This window comes from Corvus moneduloides, chromosome 6 (genome assembly GCF_009650955.1).
Source record: "Corvus moneduloides isolate bCorMon1 chromosome 6, bCorMon1.pri, whole genome shotgun sequence".
In the NCBI taxonomy this organism is placed as follows: Eukaryota; Metazoa; Chordata; class Aves; order Passeriformes; family Corvidae; genus Corvus; species Corvus moneduloides.
The window spans coordinates 58,883,753-58,909,570 of record NC_045481.1 but is presented as its reverse complement, the minus strand read 5'-3'; the positions used below and the strand labels follow the sequence as shown (position 1 = coordinate 58,909,570).

Below are 25,818 nucleotides of genomic sequence, written 5' to 3'. Positions count from 1 at the left end.
TGTGTCCTTAAAACATGCAAACAAACTGCAAACTGCTTTGAAGAGTTTGCTCGTGTTTTTTTCTCTCCCCCCTCTCAGGCTCAGTTTAAAGGCATAGAAAGGCACAAAATTAATTTCTGGGCATAGGGCAGCAATATGGGATACACGTCATAAAGTCACCCCAAGACACAGCTTTTACAGCTTTAGGGATTCCCCAGCAGATTAAAACTGATAATGGTCCTGCTTACACTTCTCAACAACTTTCCTTTTTCACCTTGTGGGGGATGTCTCATATTACTGGCATCCCTCACTCACCCACAGGACAAGCAATTAGTGAATGTGCTCATTCAACACTTAAGTGTCTTTTAGCACAACAGAGAGGGGGAATGCAAGGGTGCATACCAATGGAAAGGCTACACAAGGCACTGTATGTTTTAAATGCTTTAAATTGCTATGGTGATGGCAAGGTTCCCCCTATAATAAAACACTTTTCCACTTCTAAGGAAATGTCATTAGACATAGGGCAAAAAGCACTGATACCTTTTCCTGCTCTTAAAATCAAGAATCAAACAAGGTTAGAAGGGAAAAAGGGATTTTACCTTTGTATTTATTTTAAGGATCCTTAGGTGCACTATGTCCAGGTTGAATGCACCCCAATGCACACCGCAATGCACACCCACAATAGACCAAGTATAACATTATAGGTCTTACTAATTAGCATATCTATCAAAAATTCCCCAGTGAGAGGCCTGAGTGAGCCCCCCTCCCCGAGGACCCTTCCCCTGAATGGTTCTATCTTAGTTTACAAAATGTGTTGTGGAGAGGACCTTGGTGTCTGGGGCGTTCTGATCCCTAACTATGAAGCTTCTAAAATGTTTAGTCTCTTAGCTTGACAAACAAGTCCAAGAATGTAGGCTAAAAAGTGCTAAGAATACAGAAGTTATAAAAAGGTATAAAAGGGGTATAAAAGAAAAGGCAAAAAATCATCATGGCATCAGCACAAGTCCTTGTAAAAGACAAGACCCAGAAAGTGGAAAAATCATAGGTCCATTTCCCCTTATTACATGGGGTAGGGACTATGCTCATATTTCCACAGATACTGGTCCTTGTTGGGTTCCAGACAAGAACATTCGACCCTTCATGACCACATGAACCTACTCACACATTCTTCATAATGTCTGCTTAGGTTCACACTGAGTTACACAGGTTCTTCAGTGAGTATGTAAGACAACTATTTCTATGCCTCCCTTACCTATATTCTTTCACTTTTCTGTTTCTCTTAAAGTTCTTAGCAAGAACTCTGGGAAGGAGACAACTGGGAAAAGGCACTTTGGGTCAACTCTTTCTTTCTCTTCTGCAGAGTGTGTCTAGAAAGTGTATATCTGACCTATGATGTGGTGGGCCATTATTGTCTGTGTGACTGTTGATGGGAATGATGGGTATGTAAACTAGGAATGAGGTTTGTTCAAGACATGCTCCAACAGAATATGAGCAATAGCCTACAGATTTTGTTGCACAGCATCTGCTCAGAAAAGCTGTATCTTCCTATGTATACATAGTCTGCACTGGGGAGGAAGTAAATATAAATATAAATATAAATATAAATATAAATATAAATATAAATATAAGATCTCTCACTTCTTATACAACAGTTAATCATAACTCATTATATTTTTCAGCACACAAACTCTGTTCAGCAAGGCCTTAGCAGCGAGGACAAACTTGATTAAGGTAAACCAGAAAAAGAGCTAAGGCTTCAAGGCACTCAGAGGTAAGAACTGGATCTGCTTGCATGGTCTCAGGAAGGAAGAAACAAGGTGTGCAAGAGAAATATTAAGACATGCATTTTTTGATAAACTCCATGAATGTCTGTCTTGTTCCTAAACATGGTTATGACAAGAGAGGATCCGCATGTCACATCCATTTGCCATTAAGGCTATAGTACTTTTGAGCAGTCACTGGGAATAAACAGAATTCTGTCCAAGCAAAGTAGTCATGGATCTTGCCTCTTCCATTACATGAATTTGTAAAAACTGATGCACTGGGAAAAAGGAAAGTGATATCAACACTTCTATCTTGAAGTATAAGCAGTCAGTTTCCTTGCAATAAGCAAGCCCCACAAAAAGAACTTCGAAAAACCAACAAAACTAACAATGGAAAACCAAAACTTATTCATGCAAGTTGGAAGAATAATTTTGACATTATGTTCATTTTTTTTATTTTGAGAAAAAAGTCATAGTTACAATGACTGGACTCTACAAATTAAGTTATAAATTAAGTTAAATTAAGTTAAGGAACTTGGTTTGGTATCATAAAAGTTGAATGGCTTTGAATATTTACATTTCTTATCTCTGAAAAACGTTGCCAGTGGCAAATAAATGTTACTTTGAGTTACACTTCACAGCACACAATTATTGAAATTTTGCAGGGACCGCCATATTATTTAAAAATATGGCAGGTATTTAGAAGCATGATACAACTGAAGAATTAAACCACAATGTAAATAAGTGTCTGTCCTGGGGTGACTGTATGATACTGTATTCCCCTATCGTCTGCTTATTGCCCAGAAATGGGTCCTGCAGCTTTAAGGTGGGTCCAGAAGATGGGGGAGAGATGCTGGGTGAATTCTTCAGCACAGCTCGTGTTCAAGGACTCACACTCTCCCGGGTTCTCACTGCTGCAGAGCTGAGGGAGCAGCTTCCTGCTTTTAGCCTGCCTGTTAGCTGAGGAAAGACATTTTTCTTGGGACTGTGGCAGCTGCTTCATCATCATCATCATCATCATCTTCTTCTTCTTCTTCTTCTCCTTCTCCTTCTTCTCCTTCTTCTTCTCCTTCTTCTCCTTCTCCTTCTCCTTCTTTTCCTTCTTCTCCTTCTCCTTCTTCTTCTCCTTCTTCTCCTTCTCCTTCTTTTCCTTCTTCTCCTTCTCCTTGTCCTCCTTGTCCTCCTTGTCCTTGTCCTCCTCCTCCTCCGTCTTCTTTGTCTTTGTTGTCTTCTTCATCTTCTTCGTCTTCTGGAACTGGTCATCTTTGCTCCGGTCTAAAACACCAGAACATCGCCAGGAGCCCCACACTGTGGCCCGAGAAGGAACTGGTCAGCTTTGCTCTGGTCCAAAACCCCAGAACATCGCCAGGAGCCCCACACTGTGGCCCAGAGGGGAGCCCCTGGGGCACCACACCCTGACTCCAGAGGACCTTGGGAGAAGCCAAGCAGGACTCTAAAACAATTTATCAGGTCTTCTCCACAGCGAGAGGTTTTATTTTCTAACATTATTCATTTTTTCCTTCCTTGTGCCTGCATGCAGCCTGCTTGTTAAACAAACAGTCCTTTTTTTCACTTTTCTCCAAGAAATTTTTTTCGAACCTGTGGGGGAGGGGCTGCCAAAACCTGCCTTCCATTAGAGGACACTTTCACCTCAAGATGTTTCCTCCTAATTTGTCTCAAACTGAGACAGTGTCTAATGACCAGATTTATTAAATGCAATTATGGTTTATCGAGCAGCTTTATAATAGTAGAGTAGTTCAGACAGAATTTGGAGGAATAGCATGTTCTGATGCTTTTGGTTTGGTTAAGTATGTGTATGTGTGACTTTAAGTATGCAAATAAAGTTCTGAAAATGACTTCTGTTTCCATAATACTTACAATATTTTTATATTGTATTTATATGAGGTGTATTGATACCTATATTTGTAAAATCAATATTTTTCTATTGTTCAGATTTCTTGCCTGAAGTGTCAGTTTGCGATAGAGCAGGGAGGAAGAAACAGAACAGCTGAAAATTACTTGACTAATAAAAAAGAATTCAAACAGCAAGGAAGTTTTTGACATCAATTTGAGAAGAGGAAAAAGGACATAGAAAGAAAAGCGAATATGCCAAAGGAAATGGGGCTTCAGCTGCTCGCAGGCTAGATTAGCTATGGAAGATGAAAGTAGATGAGTAGTGTTGGTTCCTGAACCTCTGGTTTGCTTTAGCATGAGAGAAAGATCTACAGTCATGTGCTGCCTTTCAGGTCTTCTACTGACCACTAATAAAATGCATTGTTTTTATATCACCATGAGGAAATTGAGTTCAACAGATTTGGAACTAAAAATAAATTAAAAATAATTGTTCTTGTCAATACTTTATCATCGTCTCCATTTAAAGGATGGGCCTTACCTTCTATCAGAGTTGCTTGGCATTTCACAGGGCTTGCATATGCTGCATAACATGTATAGAGAATAGAACTCTTTGGACATTATCTAGATTGCCAGAGGAACAGTACCCTCTCTACTCTTCTGTGTAAATGTGTTAAATCACAGAGAAAAAACCCTGTACAAATTAAGAAACAGTCTGTCAGAGACTGGAAAAGACAATCTGTTTTGAGACATCTTGGGAGCTTGGAATGTGTGGTACGGGGTGCGTCAGGCTTTGCTCTGGTGAGGCGGTGCCCTGCTGCATGCCGCCCAGATCCACAGTGTCTGTCAACCATGGCTCACGGGAGGCAGCTCCCCAGTGCCACCTAACCCACCCTTGGGTGGCCAAAAGATTGCAAGTCCCACTTGGGAAGAAGGCCCAGGATGGGCCAAGGCTTTAAAAAGCCTGGCCAGAGGGCAAGCACATTGTCCTTTAACCCTACTCCTAATCTTGGAGCCTTGAATTGCTGGAACCCAGGATTTGGTATCAATGTCTGTTTTTCTGTATCTTTCCTGTCTTTCTGTTTTTCTCCTTTTCTTCTTCTTCTAACTCTCTTCTCATGGAACATAACATTGAATGATTTCAAAGGTTTTCTATGTTCAGTGGGCTAAGTCAATGCTGTAGTAAGTGATGTTATATTGCATTTAGTCTTTTGCCAATGTTCCTTAATTTTCTAGTTTGGCAGTGAACTTTTGTGTAGTTTTTTACCTCTTGAGAACGTTTGGTTGGAATTTTCTCCTTTGCGCCTACCCAGAGCAAAAGTACCTTGGTTTAGCCCTAGGTTTGAGTGACAAGGGTGTTACACAGTCACAGAGTGCTGAAGACATAACATGCTCTTCACTGATTTACATATTCAGAATTACATGGGAAACTTAACAGCAGCATAGTATTGAGAGAAAAAAAATTAAATCACATTGACATTAATGTTACTGGAGAACATAAACCCTTCAGATAAGGGATTGTACAGGAAGTGAAATTGCTTACATATCCAGCAAAAGTTACAAGAATCCAGCAAAAGCTAAGATAAAGTTCTTGGGACACTGAATATTGAAAAAATTATCCACCCTCTGGGCATTTGTGGTGTTCTGCCTTTAGAAGATTAAGCTACTTCTTTCTTTACAAGTTTTGCTACACTGGACTCATTTATGTAACAACTCTATGTAAAATACATTTTAAAATTTTTATAAGCAGGGAAGTGCAATTTAAGCTATGGATTTTTTTTTTTTCTTTAGAGTAAATTGATAGGGCTGTTACCTCCTGTAAAATTTCTGAAAAATATAGCAGCCAACATTTTCATTTGGGGAAGTTTCTTTCAGAAGACAAAGTAAGATTACTTTAGCCAGCCATTATGACATAACTAGACTTTACAACATATTTAAGAGGAATTGGAATAGAGGGCTATTAAAAGAAAAGGGGTTTTGTCTGATATTTTTGCCTTTTCCCTTTCTTGGTGTAAGCCATGTTGGGTTTGCCTTCCAAAGAACACACTTGTTTGTTTTTCTGGTTATATAACCCTTTCTAAAGTTTTGTTTAGTGTTGTGACACTTGCATCAAGCTTTTCCTGCCCCTGATGTGCATTGATTGAAGTGGAAAGAAAACAAGTATTTCTGGGCTCCTTGGAAACCTTCCCCTGTGACTGATTTTTACAGTCCCATTTCCATGTTTCTCTATTGGTATTAGCCTTTTTACCTCAGTTGTGTTCCTTGCTGTGATCATATCCAATCTAGATATTATCTCATATAAATTCCCTTAACCTAAATATTTAAAGTAGTATCACACTGGTAAATAGATCTATTTTTTAAAAAAATATAAATTGGTCCTGTTTGAGGATATATTTCTACTGCAAGCACATGAAACCTCCACCGGCTCCCTGCTTGCATTGAGATTATTGAGGATACCCCCCATCAGCAGCTCAGTTTAAAAGCTGACTTGTGTTTAAACCTGACATTTCAAAGTTTTTCAAGTTGAGTTTAGGATTTTGGATTAGTCCTGCTTTTGCAGGACAAGGGACTGTTTAGTAAAAGCTGCATGGCTGCATAGATATTTTGTATTTCTTTGCATTATTTTCTTCTCTTTGTCACTGTGCAAAGAGAAAATAAGAAAGGGATAGCAAGCTACTAGCTGGCAAATTGCACATCACCTTTTCTGTAACTCAGGTTCAGCAATTTTTCTTGTATGGCCTGTTTCAATCACTAATTCATGTTTTATGTGCTTTGTTATTCTTAAGGAATTTACAAGTTGGCAGTGTTCTTCCAAGCCTCTCAATGCAGCGTGCCCTCCTCTGGAGCATCTTCTTGACCCTGCCTGGCTGCTCTGCAAGCTTCCCAGCATCTCCAAGTGGGTGACTACTTTGGCACTGTTTAGAGTGCTCAGAGGTCTGCTGGGACAGGTTAGAAAGAGATGGATCATTTTCATGTCTTGAGTTCTGTTCAGCTTTAGTGGCATTTAAGGAAACAAAAACAATAATAGAAAAGCTTGAAAGATTAAACCACTTTCCTTAATATTACTCTTACTTAATATTTTCTTAGAAAGACACATTTTTATACTCAAGGCTCTAAAATAATAAGCAGAGAAAATGTGAAGCATTTCTTATTCATTTTCGAGGAATTACATAGCTTTTGGTAATTTATCCTCCCACACACATCCCAGACAATGACTTGAGTGTTCACTAAGGAAACATAATTGTGGCACAAGTAACAAGGCACAAATGTCAGGATGGTTTGGGATGCGCTCATTCCCATTGGTATCAGCCCCTCCCAGCTGGACCCGTGGGGAACAAAATGTGAGTTAGACTCTTAAAGTTAGGAAGTCCACAACTTAGCAGGCATACAAATGTCTCTGCTTATCCCTGTTATTTTTCTGGCAGCTATTCAGAAATGTCATAATGTTGTTGTCACTGCAAGAACAGAAGAACTTAAAGTAGTAGTTTTCTATTCTAGAGAAGAGCTGCAATATTTACTAGATGCTCCAGAGCTGGAGGATAGAGTTTCTCTGTCATTGCTTTAACAACAACAACAACAAAAGAACCTGAGTATTTTGCACTGTTACAGTCTGGGTTTTTGTTTTACTTTCTTGTGATAGGGAGTTATTTTTGGACAGAAAGTTTGGGGATGCTGAACTAAAACTGGCTTCTCCTTTTATTCAGCTTTGTTTTTAATTTGATGTCTACTGAAACTATCAAAATGTCAGCTGTTATAATTGAACTGGATAAGATTTCTTCAGATGAGATTGAGAGCAAAAAGGATTCCAAGCCAGATTTTAAGGAAGGAAAATTCAGTGAATCATGTGCTGATTATCACGTTTTTCAACTTCACTGCTCATGTTCTGCACCAGCTGGTAAGCATGCATTTATATAACTTACTTCCTCAAATCTGTGTCTACTTACTCATGTAACATGTGGCAATTAAACCGTAAGACCCAACAAGGAAAACATAGGAAATGTTGCTGTCATGCAGGCTTTATAGGATGTAATTTTTAGCTCAGATAAAGGGAAGAAACAAATGTTTGTTTAAAAAATATTAGTGTCTCCTGAACCCTCTAGCACATGGTGGGGATAGCCCAGGAGACTGTTACTTCGGCATTATAGGAAGATGAACTTTCCATAGGAGAGGATATAGTTTTTGTGTAAGTTAGAGCAGCCCGAGCTGCTGCTCTGATAGGACTTTATAAAGTGTGTCTATAAGCTGTGCTCTCTAATGCCTATCACTGTGGCGCCTCGACTGTTGTTTTCTGGGGTTTTGTCATATGTAAAGAGGGAACTGCATATTGCTTCTTTTTATATCACAGCTGGTGTTATGTATAGTTAGGATAGGTCCACAAAAATGTCAATTTTTGTGACCATCATAAAACTTTAATTTTTCCCGAAGATTCAAAGTAATGAAAAATACAGAATGTAGCTGCCTCAGATTGTCTAATATAACCAAGGGGAAACACATCTGCAGTTAATCAATGGAATCTCAGTTAATCCCTAAAAGTCTCCTTAACTATTGGATAGTTCTTCACCTAGGAAATACCTTCTAAGAATTCTTTTCTAAGATTTCTTTTGGACTACATCTATATTGTGGCTTTCACAACCCCAAAAGAATAATTTGATTTTCATCATGTTTTCACTTGCCCAAACTTGAACAAAACACAGTGGAGAATATCTGAATGTAATTGATGCTCTATGCTGTGGTAGGACAAATGAAGTGCAGTGGAAGTCTGCACCTTTCTGATTGGCTAAAGCAGGTGAATATATGAATGAGATGGTAATATTTTTAACTCTGCAACAAATGTTTGGAACATTTTCTAGTTATAAATTCAGTTCTTACACATCAAAATGGTCAAATAGTTGGGACCTTTCTTTTGCAAGAAAAGCAAATGGCTTGTGCTTTCCCTAATAGAAATTTTCTAGTTTCTGTTTCTCTAAAGCCTTCAGTAACTTTCGTAAAAAAGAATTTTCACAGTCAATGCACTTTTGAAATTTTCTCTTGTAATGTCAGCAGGGTTTGTAAGGTCAGGAATAAGGTGTCTGTCTGTTCCCCTGGAATCCTATTACATCATTTTTAAAATACGTCTCCTACCCCATAAAAGTGTTACTAAAGAACTTGTGCATGTGCTAGGTGATTTGCTGAGCTAGGTTCCTCAAATGTCAAACAAAACTTTTTAGCCTATCTTGTTGATAAAGAATGAAATGAACTTCCAGCATAAGCAACATACTGTTTGTCGAACTAAACTGCTCAGAATTCTGCACAAAGGACACAATATAAAGCCACATTTCCTTGTTGGGTTCTTCCAGTTTGAAAAAATTATTCTTTTCTTTCAAAAATAATTTTGTCTTGTGAGTGTTGCAAACACTATTTAATATTCCTGAAGCAGAAACAGTGCTAACAAACATCTCTGACAAATGTTTTGTCAGAGTTTGGAGATTTTCTTGCTTAATATTTTTGCATAATGGGCAGAATAAGTAAACACTGATGCATTGTCTTAGTGTTTTGGGGGTGTTATGAAGGATCATTTAAAGGAAATGCCATCTCATAGTTTGCCTTCTAAAATTTTCCTTGATATATTTATTTTACCAGTCTTTAAGCAAGCCTTTTGTAGTTTCTAGTGTTGTGCTGTATTGGCTGAAGTCTGAATGGAGAAGAATAAGCAAGTCTTATTTGGCTTCCACGTGTCTTTTCCTAAAAGGAACTTCTACTTGCTCAGCCATGCGTATTGATAAAAATAAACAGCTCTTGGTTATACTACAATGATGGACCGTATTTCTTTGAGTAGACTATTTCCCAACAATGCTGCTTGTCAGGTAGAAGAAAACTTCAAGCTATGGTAATTAACAGAAGTTTTTCTCTTAGAATTTAGGTTTGGGTTTTGTTTTGTTTGTTTTCAAATATGTGCCGGTTTGGGCAAATTTAGAAATATATCCTCTGAGAGAAGGCACAACCACCCCTCCCCCACCAGGTCCAGGAAAAATAAATTTTCCTCAAAGGAAAGTGAAAGAGATAAAAACTATTTATTTAACAAACACACAGGAAAAGGATAGTAATGCTAAATAATAAAACCCCTCGCCCTGCTGAGAGAAACCTGGGAAAATTTCAGAGTCCTTCTGTAGATCTCTCTCTCCCCCTCCTTGGAGCTGGGATGGGGTGGTGGGCCCACCTCCAGGGCCAAGGCCTCAATGGAAAGTCCTCCCAATGTATTCTGATGTTTAAACTGACTAGCAGAGGGAAAAGGAAAAAAAAACCCAAGTCCCAGGAAAACAAAAGTTCAACTCTCCGAAGGAAAAAGAGCTGAGGAAAAAAAACTGCCAAAAGCTGTTTGGAAAGAAAAGCAAGCCGGGTGCTTCCCTTCCCTCCTGCTCTCCTGCCGCAGCTGAAAAAAAAGTCGCTATCTCTGTGTGACCTTGAACAAGCTGCAAACTGCTTTGAAAAAGTTTTGCTCAGTTTTTCCTTCCCCCTCTCAGGCTCAGTTTAAAGGCATAGAAAGGCACAAGAATTAATTTCTGGCGTAGGGCAGCGATATGGGATACACATCATAAAGTCACCCCAAGACAAAACAGTAATATGAAAACCTCCAGTGAAATCAACATCCTGCATCTGGATGCTGGCCCTGAGGTTTGCTAATGATGGTTTCTCTGCCCCATGGGACTCCACTTCCATAGTTGCAGCCTTGGGAATCTTATATTGAGTGTCACTGAACTTTAGATTTTGTTTTTTTGAAAAGAATTTAAAGGACTCATGTAAAATTGTTCATATCACCAACAAATGGTAGGAAAGGGTATGTAAGCTATGAAAACATTAGGTACTCAGTGTTAACCTACGGAAAAGCAGGTTAAAAACACATCCTTGTTCTTCTGTTCAATTTGCTGTTCACAATATTGTTTCTTTTGAGAGGCTTATTGTTTAAAATTTATTATTCAGTGCTTGTCATATAATTCTTTTGGTACATAAAGCAGAGAATTCAATATAGAGAGATTTCACTTAAGAAAAGCTTTTTATGTAGTACTGATGTGTTGCTAATTTTAAACATATGACCTACAAAAAAGTGAACACTAACAAAGTACAGTGCTATCCTGAAGTACACTCTGATGTTCAAGAAATGTTGCTCAGACAGAAAAATATTAACCATATTTTTATTTTGTTTTATTTTCAATTCTGATCCAAGTACCAATTCTGAGATATATTTTTTTGGGATCTGCACATACATCAGAATATATTGCACATGCATCATACTGCAGACTAGTAACACTAGAATAAGAACAAAAATATTGACAAATTCTGGGTACAGAGTACAGAATTTTTTTTCCATTTGGAGCCTTATTGAAATATTTAGGGGTTTATCACTTGCAGAACAATATTGAGACGCTGGTTTAAGAGATGAAATGCATAACCAAGATCAGTTGATAAATGCCCCAGGAACAGATCAGAGACTGTTGTTGGCTTCCATGGTGCTCGGATTACCTGGACTCTGGGTGAAGGCTTGAATGGAGCACAAACACTTTAGACATAGCAGATAATGTGGGATTGGTAGGTTTTTAGAGATGTCAAGCAATCTTTAAAAATTCAAGCTTATTTTGATTTTTAAGATACTTACTCTGCAAAGAAGAATTTTTAATACAATATACAGCATGAATGCAAGTGTCACAGCCACAGCAGTTTGTCTTCACCAATGGAAAACAGGCTGTTCCTGATATAGAAATATAGAACCATTTCTCTGTTGTACTGGCCAGAATTTCCTCTAGGACTGGGTGTATTTGCTCTTCAGACTTCTCACAGCCAGCAAAGCTTATCTGAATATTGCAGATGTAAATATTTGTGCAGATTTAAACCTTATTATCCCTGATATTTGCTTTTCCACTTCAAGTACTTCAGGAAGAGACTGAAAACATTTGACCTACGATCTTTATTGGTCAAGTCAGAGTACAGCACTTGAACTGTCCTGAAATTAGAAACGCATGAAATCACACGGGTTTGACTCTGTGACTTTTAGTAGAATGGCTAGAAAAACACCTACTTTTTTTTTTGCCTTTAATGTGGTTCTTTCACTGATGAGCTTTTTGGGGCATCTTCTATAGTGATTGCAGGTGAAGAGAAAAGGGGAAGAAGAGAATATTATTTCATACAGGGGTGGAGACTGGGACTCAAATTTGTATAGTATCCCCTTGGTCTTCAATGCTGGCAAGAGTCAGTCTTTTTGCTACTAAGCCTAAAGATGTACCATGAGCTACAACTGGAAGATCTATCGTTCTTTGACACTGCCCTCTGAACTAAAATTTCATTAATAATACACAAAATGAGCCTATATCTAAAGAATAATTCAGAGTTAGCAGAGACACCTAACATACTGAGGCCCTGGGGGTCATGACTTCTATCCTTACATGGCTTAGATAAATGGAAACTAAACTGACTACAGAAATCTAAATTTTCCCAGAGGCATAATTTCTCTTCTGTCCTCTTCCTTCATTTAGTGGGCTATTTACTTTCAATGGAGAGTGGAGTTGTTCAACAAACTCCGAGAAAAGGCACTAATGATTTATAATAGTGGATTTTATTTCCCAAACTATCTCAGTAGCAATAGAAGTATGTCTATGTAAAGAATATGCTGACCTCACAGACCAAACTTTCCTTGATTTGAAATGTGAGGTCAATACTTGCAAAACAGATGAGTGCAGGCTTGGTAACGACAGTGAAAGTGAGAGTGAAATCTGAGCAGTCTTCCTGTAGCACAGTGTATCTTGTACACATGTCCTGTATCCTGTACCACATTGTATCTTATCTGTTAGAAGTGGGTCTGTATGCTTAAGTCCTTTTTAGTTGAATAATGAGTATAAATTGTTATGCAGGTCTGCAGTATATTAGAAGATGCAAAATGATTCTGTGTGGATGGGGAGGTCACTGAGGAATTTCAGGTTTCTTAAAAGTTAAGTCTTGATTTATGTGTCTATATGCAATTGTAACAACATGTTTTAAAAAACCAAGTCTGAAACCTGTGAGCATTATAACTAGAATGGACTGATGGCCACAAATCAATAACTTTGGTAAGTAAAGGACACTCCTCTGGTGATGCAGAATACAGTTGTATTTTGTGTTTGAACACGGACTTGACTGTAAATTCTGATGGCTGTGTTTAGACAATATGCAGTGAGGAAACAAGTGATGTCATTTAGTACATTGTCTATAAGTTACTACTTGCAATGTTAGAAACCCCAAATACAGGTTGTTTCATTATCACACCACCAAAAATGTATAGAAACTCTGGCAGACTTTATAAACCTTTGTGGTATTTGTATCAGCATTGTAATATCATCTACATTAATCTGATTGAAAAAACCTAAAACAACAATCAAAGAAAAAAAACTTCCTGAAAATACAAGTTTAGTAAAATTTAGAAAGGACATCATAGGAGAGAGGGAATTATGTAGCATTATCTGTGCAGGCAGCTGAATGTTATAAATAAAAAGTTCTGAGTGGTTCTGGAATACGCAAGTGTGTTTTTCCAAAAGTACATGGTGAGAAAGGATTTGGCTGCCTATTAGTCTCAGTCCTAAAGTGTGCTGATTTGCTGGTAAAATAATAAATTGGGAATGGTATCTTCAGGAATTATGTATCTATACATGCAAAAGTGTTCATAATCATTTAGATCTCTCTCATTTTTGTGCTCCTGCCTTTTGGGGGGGAAGAGGAAGGGCATGGTGAAGTCATTTAGATCCAACTACATCAACCTCTTGGGGCAGTACGATTATGTCAAAACTTTCTGGTTGTACAGTTTTTGGAATCAAGTAGCCTCAGGCTTCTGTTTTAAAGATTTGACTACTTAGGATTATTATTTCTAAAATGCATATATTCTTTTGTATATGAAAATAAAATAGCGCTTCAAAATAGCATCCTAAATTACGTTATGTATCATAAATCTTTTCAGTAAGCAATGGTCTTCCTTATTCTGCTGCTATACTTTTGTGCTCTAATGCAATGGGCTTTCTGTAAACTCAGATTGTAGTCAGATGCTAATATTAATTATTTTAAGGTGTTGATAACAAGAAAGGTAGTAAATTGTTTAACAAATTTGATTCAAAGGCACAGAATGATGTATGTTGAAGATGAGCTGTTTCAGTCCCAGCCAAGTACTGAGATGCATGCTAATTTCTACAGTGCCTTCTTGAATATTTTGAAAAAAAAAAATTTCTGGTGCTTCCTTTTAGAACATAAATTCTCTTGTTAGCAAAGTCTTCTTCTGGTAGGTACATTAACTATCCTTTTCCTTAATTTGTTTTTCTCCCATTCTTTTCCTGATCTAATAAGAAATAACAGTCCAGTCATAGTGCACATGGCACTGGAACCATGAATAAGAGGTTAAAAATGATTTTTGCTTTCCCTACCTAGACATTGAGAAAGGACTAAATATCAGAAATTCATGAAATCACTAAAATAACATGAGTCAGTCCACATTTAAGCTTTTTCTCATCTTATCTTGGTACACCTTTGCCTTTTATATTCTAAAGGTTTTGATTGTGACACTCAAAAAATATTCAAGGAAAACACCCTTGTAGAAGTATTAGTTTACTCAATCTTTCCTTCACCCAAAAAACATTGTGCTGAACCCGAACAAGGGAACTAATGAATTATTTAACTGAACCACCATCAAAATCTCATGTTGCTGTACTCTAGATTCCTATTGTCTGATTCTCTTTTGCCCAAGGATGAGACATACAAGGTCTACATGCTTTCTCTTCCAGGATCCTAAGGCAAGCTCTGTTAGTGTAGCTTTAAAAAGAAAAATATAATGAATAGGCCCTGTCAGCTTTGGCAAGGCAAAATGGTTTTTTTTGACTCAATGCCACTTTGACAGGATAAAGACTGGATTTAATAAAGCCAGTCTTTCAGCAAGGCAATTTCTGAAGTACCTCAATCAAAGTACAATTATATTGACCTGCGCATCTCTTAATAATGTCTGTCTTGAAAAATCCATGAACTCTGGAAGTTGTCTCTGATAAAATAAAAAACAATGGAAAAAGAATATGAATTTTGCTAGGATGGTTGGGTTGCCTGCTCTTTGAGTCTCTGTAGAACACCTAGTTTGAGTTGCTGATTGTTGCTGCTCACTTCAGTTGACTCAACTTTCGGTCAAAACTAGACAAAGTGGAGTAACTCAAGAATAAGGAGCTCTGTCTATATGTTTATGCACCCTTTTTATTTTTATTTATAAAAACCTAAGGAGAACATAAATCTTCTCAATTAATGGATGATCAAAATAAGTTGAATGAAGTTTATTCCAATTGTTGACATCTTATTCTTCTTGAGAGTGACTTTGCATTGTCCTCTGACTAATTTAACTAAATGATGTAACAAATGCTCAGGGGGTTTTGTCTTTTTTCTTCATTTCTGGAAGAACACACTTTGTACACAGTTTTCACACAGGATATGACTGGCTTGTTCACTTACCTCAGGAAGGAAATAATGAGGGCCATTCAAACAAGTACCAATGTTTTTTCTTAGTTTATTTATAGACATCTTGTCATCCTCAAAATTCACAAAGTTTAATACAATACATTTTTCGCATGTTCTCTTTCTGTTAATAGTATTTGTTACAGTAGAATTAAATGTGATGCCTATTACGGTTTTTTTAATAAAATTTTGTTTCCTGCTGTTCTAGTTTTGATTTCCATATGTTGTCCTTCTGAACTCCTTTAGTTTCCTGGGAAAAGCAAAGCACAGATAATGTGGGAGGTCTGGGAGGAAATGGTTATGCTTTTCTGTCCTTTGTAACCCAAAGGAATTCCTATACAGACTCAGGTCAAAATCACTTGTTTGATATCCTGTTTGGCAACAATCAGTATCTGGTATTTTAGAGGAAAAGAAAACAGGAAAGCATGTTGTTGGTCAGGTTTCCGGTACCTCCTCACAGATATCCTACCACCTGATCCAACTTAGCAGCACTGAAGTACTGCAAGAGTTATTGCACTCAGCTTGAGGAAAATCAATAATGCAGAGTTTAGTCACTTGAGATAGATGTTCCCATACCACTGCCTTCACCTAGTTCCAGCCTGGGGTAAAGGGTGCAAAATGAGTCCAGGGGAAAAAAATATTCTCTAGAAGTGATCATATGATTACCCCTGAAAACCCTAATTAACACTAGGAATTTGACTCATAAACTTGTTTTTGCATTTTGTCACCAATGTCAATTCCTTGCTTTCTGTGTATCTCATATTTTTAAAAGTTTAACAAGGTCTGTTACTCTCATTTTTTCTTCACAAGGAAATATTCTCCTCTTCTATTGTTTTACTCAGCATAAAGCACTTGAAACAATCTTCCTCTCTGCTCAAATTTCTAACTTTTTTCCTTGCCTTTGCACAAAAGTAACTTTCCTCATCTGCCCATCAACACTTTTGGTTTCATCTCACTTGGGACTTTTCACTTCACATTACATGTCGTCTTTTTTTTTTTTTTTTTTAGCATCAGTTTTCTCATTTCTTTACACTTTTGAAGTGACAATTATTTGTAAGTATAATATATTTTAAACATGCATCTTTGGTTTCTTTCTTAAAACCAGTTGTTTATCTTTCAGTTGCTTTCAGTACCCTAACATTCTTACACCACTTTTTTGATTCTCTAACTTGTTTCTCATTGTGAGACTGCAGCTTTTTCTTGTGGTGCCAAATGGAAGAGTTTCCACAGAAACTGTAAATCTTTGTGCAAACTTGGGCTAGAAAACAACTGGACCTTAAGTTTTGACTTCCTTCTTTACTCTTCAGCCTTTCCCATTTGGCCCCTCTCGTTCTGTTTCAGGGCTGACAATAAGCTCTATGTTTATTACTATTTTCACATTTAAAAGAGGAAGAACATAATTGTGGAGGCACTGTATTCAGTTTGCAATCCTCTGTCAACATTTGTAATTTTGCAATTCCTTTTAGATGATCTTGTTATCTTCAAGGTTTAGTTCTTGTACTTCTTGCAGTAGGTGCTAATATATTACAAGATGCTTTCTCACTGCATGTTCTTCGGCATGATTTTAGTAACTAGAATCAAAGAGGCAGAGTAATTGGCAGTGTTTGGGACAGTATACAAACCTGTAAAATTTCTACTAATCAAAATATCGGAGGTGACCAGTATTGACACTGGGATTTCCAGTGTTTTCTTAACATAGAAATCATAGTCTTACAGTTGCACTACAGATGAAGTTATAGATGTGGTCTCTGTCTCTGCTTTATTTGAAAGTAAGACTTGGAGCAAAAATTAACTTTTTAATATTTTCTTTTTCTTATTGTTGAGGTTTAACCTCTGCTGGCAACTAAGTACCATACAGCCATTTGTTTACTCCCCCACCAGTGGGATGGGGGAGAAAATTTGAAGGATAAAAGTGAGAAAATTTGAGGGTTGAGATAAAGACATTTTAATAGGTAAAACAAAAGCAGTGTACACAAGAAAAGCAAAAAAAAAAATAATTCATTCCCCACTTCCCATGAGCCAAAAGGTTCCCCACTTTCTCACTTCCATGGGTCAGCCATCTCTTGGAAAGCAGGGCTCCATCAAATGTACTCATTACCTGGAGAAGACAAATGCCATCACTCCAAATGTTCCCCATTTCTTCTTGCCCCTGTTTTATATACCGAGCATAACAGCACATGGTATGAGATATCCTCTGATTCATTTGGGGTGAGTAGTCCCAGCTGTGTCCCTTCCCAGCTCCTTGTATGCCCCCAGCCTACTTGCTGGCAGGGCAGAGGGAGCAGCAGAAAAGTCATTTGCACTGTGTGAGCACTGCTCAGCAATAATGAAAACATCTCCACTTTATCAACCCTGTTTTCAGAGCAAATCCAAAACACAGCCCCACACTAAGCAACACACTTATAAAACTGTGGTGAATTTACTCAGGAAGAATGCAGAATTTTGCCCTGGCTGAACTTGGCAGCTCCATGTGGAGTTTTTAGGACAAAAGCTAGAGAGTGGTGGAAAAGCTGCTGTCTATTGATGGTGAGGAAGCCCATCTCCAACACTGAAACTATGATTCAACAGTTTCTATAAAGAGACAAGCCTGTGATGTGCATGTCACTGACTGATAGACTCTGGAATCAATCACTAAAAATAAATTAGCATTGTGTTACTTAGATGATGAAATATATTCTCATAATTTTTTTTGTTTTTTAGGTGTTGGAAGCCCTCTTTGATTTACTTTACCAGAAATTGCTATGTTAATAGGGTGGTTCTGAGAACTTCAGCCTCTGTTCTTATCATGCAATCTTTCTACAGAATAAAAAATCAATCGATAGGCATAGCTTCATGGCTAATTTCTCTTTGTCTTGTGTATTCTCCTGTCAATAACCTTTTTCACTCCATTTCTACTTGATTAAGATGGAAGATTTGTACCTGCATATATGACAGTACAGATCAGTAAGTAAAATGCGCTTTGACTTTTTTACATCTGTGTTCATAGAATCATTAATTAATTTCTTTGTATGAGTGTTGTGAGAAACAAAAGCTCATCCTGTGCTTCCTTGAAATCGTTGAACAATGCGTTTCAAGTTTGGACTATGTGCTATCCAAGCCAAGTAGAACCTAAGAGGGTACCTAGTATCCTCAGTCTGAGAGAGACTATAAATTTTTGTATTAATGCAATAATAATAAATAAATTTAAAAAAATAAAGACAATAAAGATAATATTAATAACAACAATAGTAATAATAATAATAATAATAGCAAAAAAGTGGTGATTAGTGGTCCCTGCTGTTCAGTGGCTTCTTTGGAGTCCTTTGGCTTTCGTAAATTTATTGAAGTATGTAGGGCTACTTCTGGTTTGGGGAGCGGGGTCCTTTCTTTCTCCTTTTTTTCTTTTTCCCTGCCTTAAACTGAGCCTAGAGAAAGCTTGAGGAATCTGTCTCCATCAAAGAGCTACAGTAACTTTAAGCATTTTTAAACATTCTCTCAATGTTCATATTCCACTTTCTGTGTTGTGATTCTCATCTTTCTTAATGAGAATTTGAAATAAATGATGTGATTTATAGTTCAACACATCCTCTTTAATATGAAGAATGAAAAAAAATACACCCTTCTAAGGGTTAATGTATTTTCTTGCAAAAAACATTTTTAGATAAATTCTAAATTTCTGCTGCAGTTGCACATAAGCTTTGTATAGCATTGTCAATAAGAAACCTCTAAATATATACAAATATGGTCTGTTTTGAACTTATTTTATCTATACAACCAGCAGCATTCATCCATTTTTATTTTAATAATGACTGATTTTAATATTCAACCTAAATTGTCACAAAATGGCGTGTAGGTGTTCCTGGGCTTTCGCATCTATGGGGATAGTGCTACAGGACCAACTTAGGAGAATGCTGATGGCATGGTGCCATTAGAACTCATGGTTAGTAATCACTGACCTGTGTCAATTTCTGAATCATACAAAGGATACATGGAGTACCACGTCGGCCATTTGGTATGCCAGACACTGCTTTAATAACTGTGTTCCACACTGTTAACAACATCAGAGCCATCATGTGCTTGTGCCCACAATTGTTTAATTTGCTGGCAGATACATGGCCTGAGAAGCTCAGCATGTTGAAGCTACACAGAAAGTATGCTCATTCAATCAAAATTCCATTAACAAGCATTCTTTTTTTGTCGAGTTCCTATTCTAGAAAAGATGGAGAAACAATTAGAACGGCTGGGTTTTGCTAATGGAACTTCACACATGTTTTTTCTCGTGTGTTAAACACCTTTTTATAAGCACCTCATAGTCTGGGGGAGAGGGAGGGGAAGGAGGTATTTTTGTACAGAAATAGCTACTTTTAAAAAGATAGACATGTTTAACTACAACATGACAAAACAAGACTATCAAATGGAATTTCTTCCTGGAGGATTAACTACTTCTTCCTCTTCCCCATTGCCTTTTTTTAAGCTAAGTGTTTAAAAACTTCAGGAAGTTTGACATCTAAATCCCAGTTCTTACTGAGTATTTTTATATTTGTCTTACACTAAAGTCTTGTTTTGGTCTAGTTCCATAGTAACATCTGATTAAGGTTAGCCTTTTCATTTTCAGAATTTGGAATCTAATATTTGTGTTAATACATTCCTGCAACACAGATACCAGAGGGATTGAGTTAGAACTCATGTTCAAATAATGTTTTCCAGATTAAAGCAGATTTGCTTGTTTTCTCACTGCTGTCAGTTCCCAGTACACAAACTGAAGGACTTATTGTTTTACCTGAAGGTAGAATCTGTTGAAGGGAAAAAACATAAAGACATTGATGTTCAATGGTTATATGTTTTGATTATTACATTTTTTTGCTGGCTTCTAGAAAACGGAATAATTTTAGTTAATCTTGTTCTTATCATTGAAGATGTAGCTGCATTATTAAGTGTTTCAGGGAAGATCACAGGGCAGGTATATACTGTATTATATCCTCAGTTAACTGCTTGTGTGTACATTCTTCCTCTGCACTATCCACTGAAAATTAATCATCTTCTCTCTGATCTGAATGTGAACACAAGCAGTTACCACTGCTGGGCACTACACTGTTTCTCATATTGATTTTTTTCTTAACACCAGAAAGTTTCAAAAATATCATCCCTGCTTTATTCCTCCATCTTTTGATTTGAACAGCTACTTGTAATAACTTCTCTTTGAAAACTGGAAGGTTCATGCTTCAGAGGAAGATTTATCATTTAAATGCTTTGCAGAAGGATCTTTTTATTTGTTTCTTTTGTTTGGTTTGTGTGGAGGGTTTTGCTTTATTTTGAAGCTATATGTTTATTTGATAGCATAAATATTAGCCCAAGGAGTTCCAGGTATTGGCTGCATAGAAATTATTTACAGTCCTGGCTTATTTCCTTCTTTAAAACTCAACGTCTATCTTGATTGAAAATGATCACACACTACTTTCATACAATTTTGTGTAGTTTGGTAAAATTATAGATTTTTGTGCTTACATATTTATGTAGTTGCTTACATCCACCTGAAGTGGATCTTCAGTTGGTAAATTCCCCAAATCCTTCCTGCTCAGAAAAATTGTCTAAATAGATTTCATAAGACTTAACCTTTTTTGAATCACTCCTTGTTAAGGATAACATTCAATGATCATAGTTTATCAAAAATTTCAAATGGCTGTTAGAAGTTAAAATGTTCATTATATTGGTGTAATTTTTTCATTAGTTCTGCCCATCTTCACTCATCTGAGGTGTTGTTGGTATATTTTGATCCCACACCACAAGGGAGTCTGGACAAAATTTATGTGCTTATTTTATCAAACTAAATATATAAACTCAAAATTTTTCATAGCTTCATAGCAACGTACAGTGTATTTTTTTTTTGAGTTGATATAAATTATATAAATTAATCCTGACTGTTACGATCTGGTTTATAGACAGAAGAGCAAAGAAAATTAAGTCTCTGTATATAAACCAGAAAGAACTTTGAAGGTTCAAAATATACCCAAAAAACACGATTAAAATCAAACAAGGTTAGATGTTGGTGCTAAAAAATTGATGTATTTTATTTAAAAGAGGCTAAGAGAAAGAAAGAGAAAAGAAAGAAAGAAATAGAGAAAGAAGTGTGCATGGGGGGTGGGGGGACAGGGAGTGGTGACAGGGGCTAGGTGGAAGCATATCACCCATCCGAGGGTCCCAGTGATGTCTTGCTGCTCACCTCCATCTGGTCTGCTGGTGGTGAGGGTCCCCCGTGGCCACACCATGCTGCGCCATGCCACCACACGCCGCCACACACCAAAGAGTGTAGAATCCAGTGGATTAATATACGCTTTGGACCAGGTGGGAATGCCCACGTGCCTCCCTTGCAGGGGGCCAGTTTGACACTGCCCCTTGCAACACTGAGGGTTTGTTGCATCATGTCTGGTATAGGGTCTGGGGACCCCTTTGGGGAGGCCTTTGATGGGCCATGACACCCCCTCTGCTGTCCTTCACATGAATGTGGCTTTTTCCCCGTGTGAGGGGCCCCTCAGCTGGGCTCCTCTGCACATTGGAGGATGGGCGTTCACTGTGCCTCTGACCAGAGGTTTTTCCAACACACACACAAAGCCTCTCCTCCCTCCACCCTTTGGTTTGAGGGTCTGTTCGAGCCTGGCAGCTGATAGCCCTGGGGCTGTGGTCTCCACTCCTAAGGTGTTTAAGCTTGTGCTCTATGAATGTCCCCAGCCCTGAGTTATCTTCATCAGCGAGTGGTGTAGGGCCTCTCAGAGCCCCATTCAGGGTGTGGTAGTCTTCTCTGCAGCTTTTGTAATACAGTTTCAAAAGTCCTTCATGAAAATGTTTAAGTCACAAACTACAATATTTCAGTTACTGACACGGACAAAACAAGTAGCAGGCCTTACAAAGCAAATCAGATGAAGAAGAGTTATAAGAAATTTCTCTTAGTACTTAGATATAGGAATACCTAAAGTGGTGTTAAAGAATGCACTACAGATGGGAATTATTATTATTATGGAAATTTTAACTGTTTGGCTATAGAACTGGGAATAAATACTGCCAATTAATGTGAGGATGAATTATAAACGTTATATTGATAAGTTTTTTCCATCACTGGCTGATACAAACAAAAGGAGTGTGCTCTAGAAGAATAGGAAATAAAAGAAACCTATGGAAGAAACTATTTCTATCACAATAATATGAAACACATATGTGATAAGGAGATACAGCAGCAAGAATTTTTTAATTCTTCACTTTGAGAATATGTATCAAAATGCACACATATCTGAGGAAAGATTCCAGATAGAATCAAACACCAAATGCTGCAGAATGCAAATGTTTTATTTGTTGCAAATATGCCATTTAAAAAAAAAAAAAGGTATTTATAAAAGGAAAACTGAAGTCTTAGAGGTACATGAAGATCTAAATGCAAAATAGGGTTTCAGAAATGTAGATTGTATTAGGAAGAACTCTTAACTTCTGCTGTTTAAAATTAATTTCTTCACAAACACAATGTGAGCCAACTTGGCTAATAAGAACTTAAATGAGATGGACAATCCCAGTTAGTAGAAGAATTTTAAGTGCTAAGTTACAGTGAGAAAGAATGAATGATTCTAAAATGGTATGTAATGTTGTAGGTATATATTAATCACATATTTTCCATTGAGCTTAAGCAACATGCAGGAAAGTAATGGAGTCTCACATTTGGGATTTAAATGCTGGAAAACAACAGAAAAAGGAAATATTTACATGTTCTTTATGATTTTTAAATGCTCAAAAAACCCAAAATATTTTGTCCAAGAAGCAAAATTACAGATTTCCTATACAGATCTAAGTAATAAAAGAGGAAGATGGGAAGACCATTAGGTAATAGAAAGGCTTTTATTAAATCCATGTAGTACAGCTACTTCACAAACCTGCAGCTCTTCTCTTACATACTTGTATTTCCCAATGAAATGAAAGTCTGAACAAATACAACAAACACAACAGATTTTACAGCACTTCACTTTATCATTTTTATTGTACATTAGTCCTTTTCCCAGGCGAATGTATTTATTTGGAGCATGTCTATCTGCTCTTGACTGTGCTGTCGCACTCAGATACATATGACCATGGGCTGTAAGTGGCTAGCAACGGTTCCTGTATTAAGGAAAATACATTTTGTAATGTGGTTTTGGCCAGCTCAGTATCACTGGACCTTGATTGTTGGTCCCTGGAGGCCCTTATGACGTCCCATGGAAACATTACTGGAAAAGACAAATAAAGTGGTGCCAAGAACTAAGATGCTGGAGAGACAGTCATCCAAGAAGCAGAGCTTCAAGTTTAAATGTATTTGATCACATATATTTGACCATACCACTAATGTAAATTTTTTGTCTTCAATTTGACCTGTAGTTCTTTGAATCACAGAGATTATTTTCTCACCGGGAATTTTTTTGGCTCCCTCTTGATGCCAGAGAGCAATACTTTGAACTGCGGGATCTCTCCAGCCTTGACTGTGTTGTATCAATCAATTTAATTTATAGTAGATAGTAGATAGTAAGTGTTGACTAAAATTTCATCTTATTGAACAGCCTTGTATCTAATGGTCCTAAATGGTGGCTTCCAGCATTTTGATACGCACAAATGAGAACTCAAGAGGGGAACAGCTTTTAATTTTGTGGTGATAAATCCTTACAGTTTTGAAAACATGAATATTTTTCCTGTGGCAACTTGGACTAAAATGTGAAATCAGTTTATGTAGAAGGAAAAAGGAAAAACAAAGTGAAACTCAAACCCAAAACAAACAAACAACAAAACCCAGCATGTTTTTCTCATCTGATGTTTTTTTCTTTTCAACTTTTTTGAAGGTCAAGCAGAACAACACATAAGAATAATGAGAATTGATCTATTAACAGATTTCCCAGTGTTAATTTATGTTTTTCAATAAGACTTTCTGGGAGAAACTAAGACTATGATTCTATATTGTAGTCTAATTTAAATGGAGCCTTCTTCAAAAAAAGTAGGATTTTTTTTCTGTTGCTAAAAAAATTGCAAGTTCTAGACTTATCAAGATAAGTGCAGGCTACAGTTCTGGTATTCCTTGACTAAATGGCAATTTAACTCGGTGTTAAACTCAACTGTGGTTTATAAGGACATGGCAAAAGACAGAATCTTGTCTGCAATGCTTTGCTGGCTGAAATTTTTCTGGGATCAGTGAATTTGTTTTCTAAAAGGAGAAAGAAGTGCGTTACTAAGTAACAATTGGTTTCCTGGTTCATGTAAATTGATAATAAAATGTTATCTTTTACCTTTTATGTTATCTTTTGTCTTTTGAACGTTGTCTTAGTGACATGAATGGTATTATAAGATGTCCGGTCATCAAGAGGACTCAGTTCTATTGTTCAGAACAAGTTTCAATTTTAAAACTTGGCCGTTAAGTTACACTGAAGTATACAGTTCTGTAACTTTTAATATTCCATTTGTTACATGAAAGCAAATTCCACTGTTCTTTTCTGTGCAACAGTCTTCCTATACAAAAGCTATAATTCCACAAATATCTTTACAACTAAATTGAACTGCATACAAGTATGTCTCATGAAGCAATACACAGGTATTTTCAAAATTTTAAAAGTATTTGAGAACTTTTGGTGGTGCATGATTGATTTTCTTGACTGAAAACTAAATTGTCTTTGGAAATATTTGGGTGTCAGAAAAGCATTTTTCACTATTTTTACTAACAGAAACTTTTTTCCCTGTCCAGTTAGTTACAAAGCAATTAAAGCTTATTCTTTTGCACCTATGCCTTTAAGTTCTGTATTTGCTTCATGTAGTGTGAATTATGATGCATTTCTGCTTGCTGCTTTTTTTTTTTTTTTTTAATAATAGAGTTCAATTTCTGAAAGAGGAGCAGGTTGAAGGCTCTTGCTTTTTTTGACTACCTTGAAATTGTTCTTCTGGCTTTCTCTCTTGTTTTGGAAACATGAAAGTGGCGTAAGAAAGGCTGACTAAATGACACCTCAGCTACTGCATGACTGATGCGAAGTTTTTCTGCTCTCCCTGCTCTAGTCCTTATCCCAGGAGAGACCTTGAGTAGATATCACAAGCCTTTGGCTATTTTCAGGTTTCTGGAGTGAATGAGATAGTAGCCTGAAGGAACAAATGGTGGAACTAGTTAAAAAAGTGTCTTCCTCAAGTTCTTCCTGGCCCAGATGCCAGAAAGGAATAAATAAGGATTGCTCTTGCTAGAGTGTAGCTAAACTTGTCTTGATAGATAGCATATTTCAAAGCCCAGGTGTTCATAACATGCTTTCTCTACTTTTCAGACAAAGAGAAACTCTTCTGTGTTTAGCTCTTGAAGGGAAGAATTGAATGCAATGAACAGTTTATGTAATATGAAAACCGCATGTTAGCCTTTTAAACCAAAGGTTTGCAAACTGTCTAGAAATTTTTCTCAAAAAAATGGTATGCTTTCTTCCACAGCATGTAGAATGCATAGATAGTTCTATGAGGGCACTGTTCTCTTCTTGCTTGCTTGAAGCCCGAGCTCACAAACCGACTTCTGCTGTGGCTGCAAACACACAGGACCTTGCCTGTCAAACCACTGTCCCAGTGTCACTTAGTGCTCCAGCAGCACTGTGTCCCAAGGACAAAGTCCTCTGCTGGACTGGAACTTCTCTTTTTGGGAGGCATGCTACCTCTTGGTGGCATGGGAAAACTTGGGGTGAAAATATGTTTTGCTACAAACAATTCTCAAATGTATTCAAACCCTTCAATGGATTTTGGATGACAC

The 25,818-nt window shown here is 37.1% G+C and overlaps 1 protein-coding gene across 1 annotated transcript in view; it reads left to right on the top strand.

Moving 5' to 3' along the window:
* The first annotated feature begins 6,968 nt into the window (after positions 1 to 6,968).
* Positions 6,969 to 25,818, top strand: part of ANO3 (anoctamin 3) — a 205,424-nt gene continuing 186,574 nt past the window's right edge. The window contains exon 1 of the mRNA XM_032111236.1: positions 6,969 to 7,488. Coding sequence (XP_031967127.1) covers positions 7,314 to 7,488 — 175 coding nt within the window. The 5' untranslated portion in view covers positions 6,969 to 7,313. The remainder of the gene's footprint in view (positions 7,489 to 25,818) is intronic.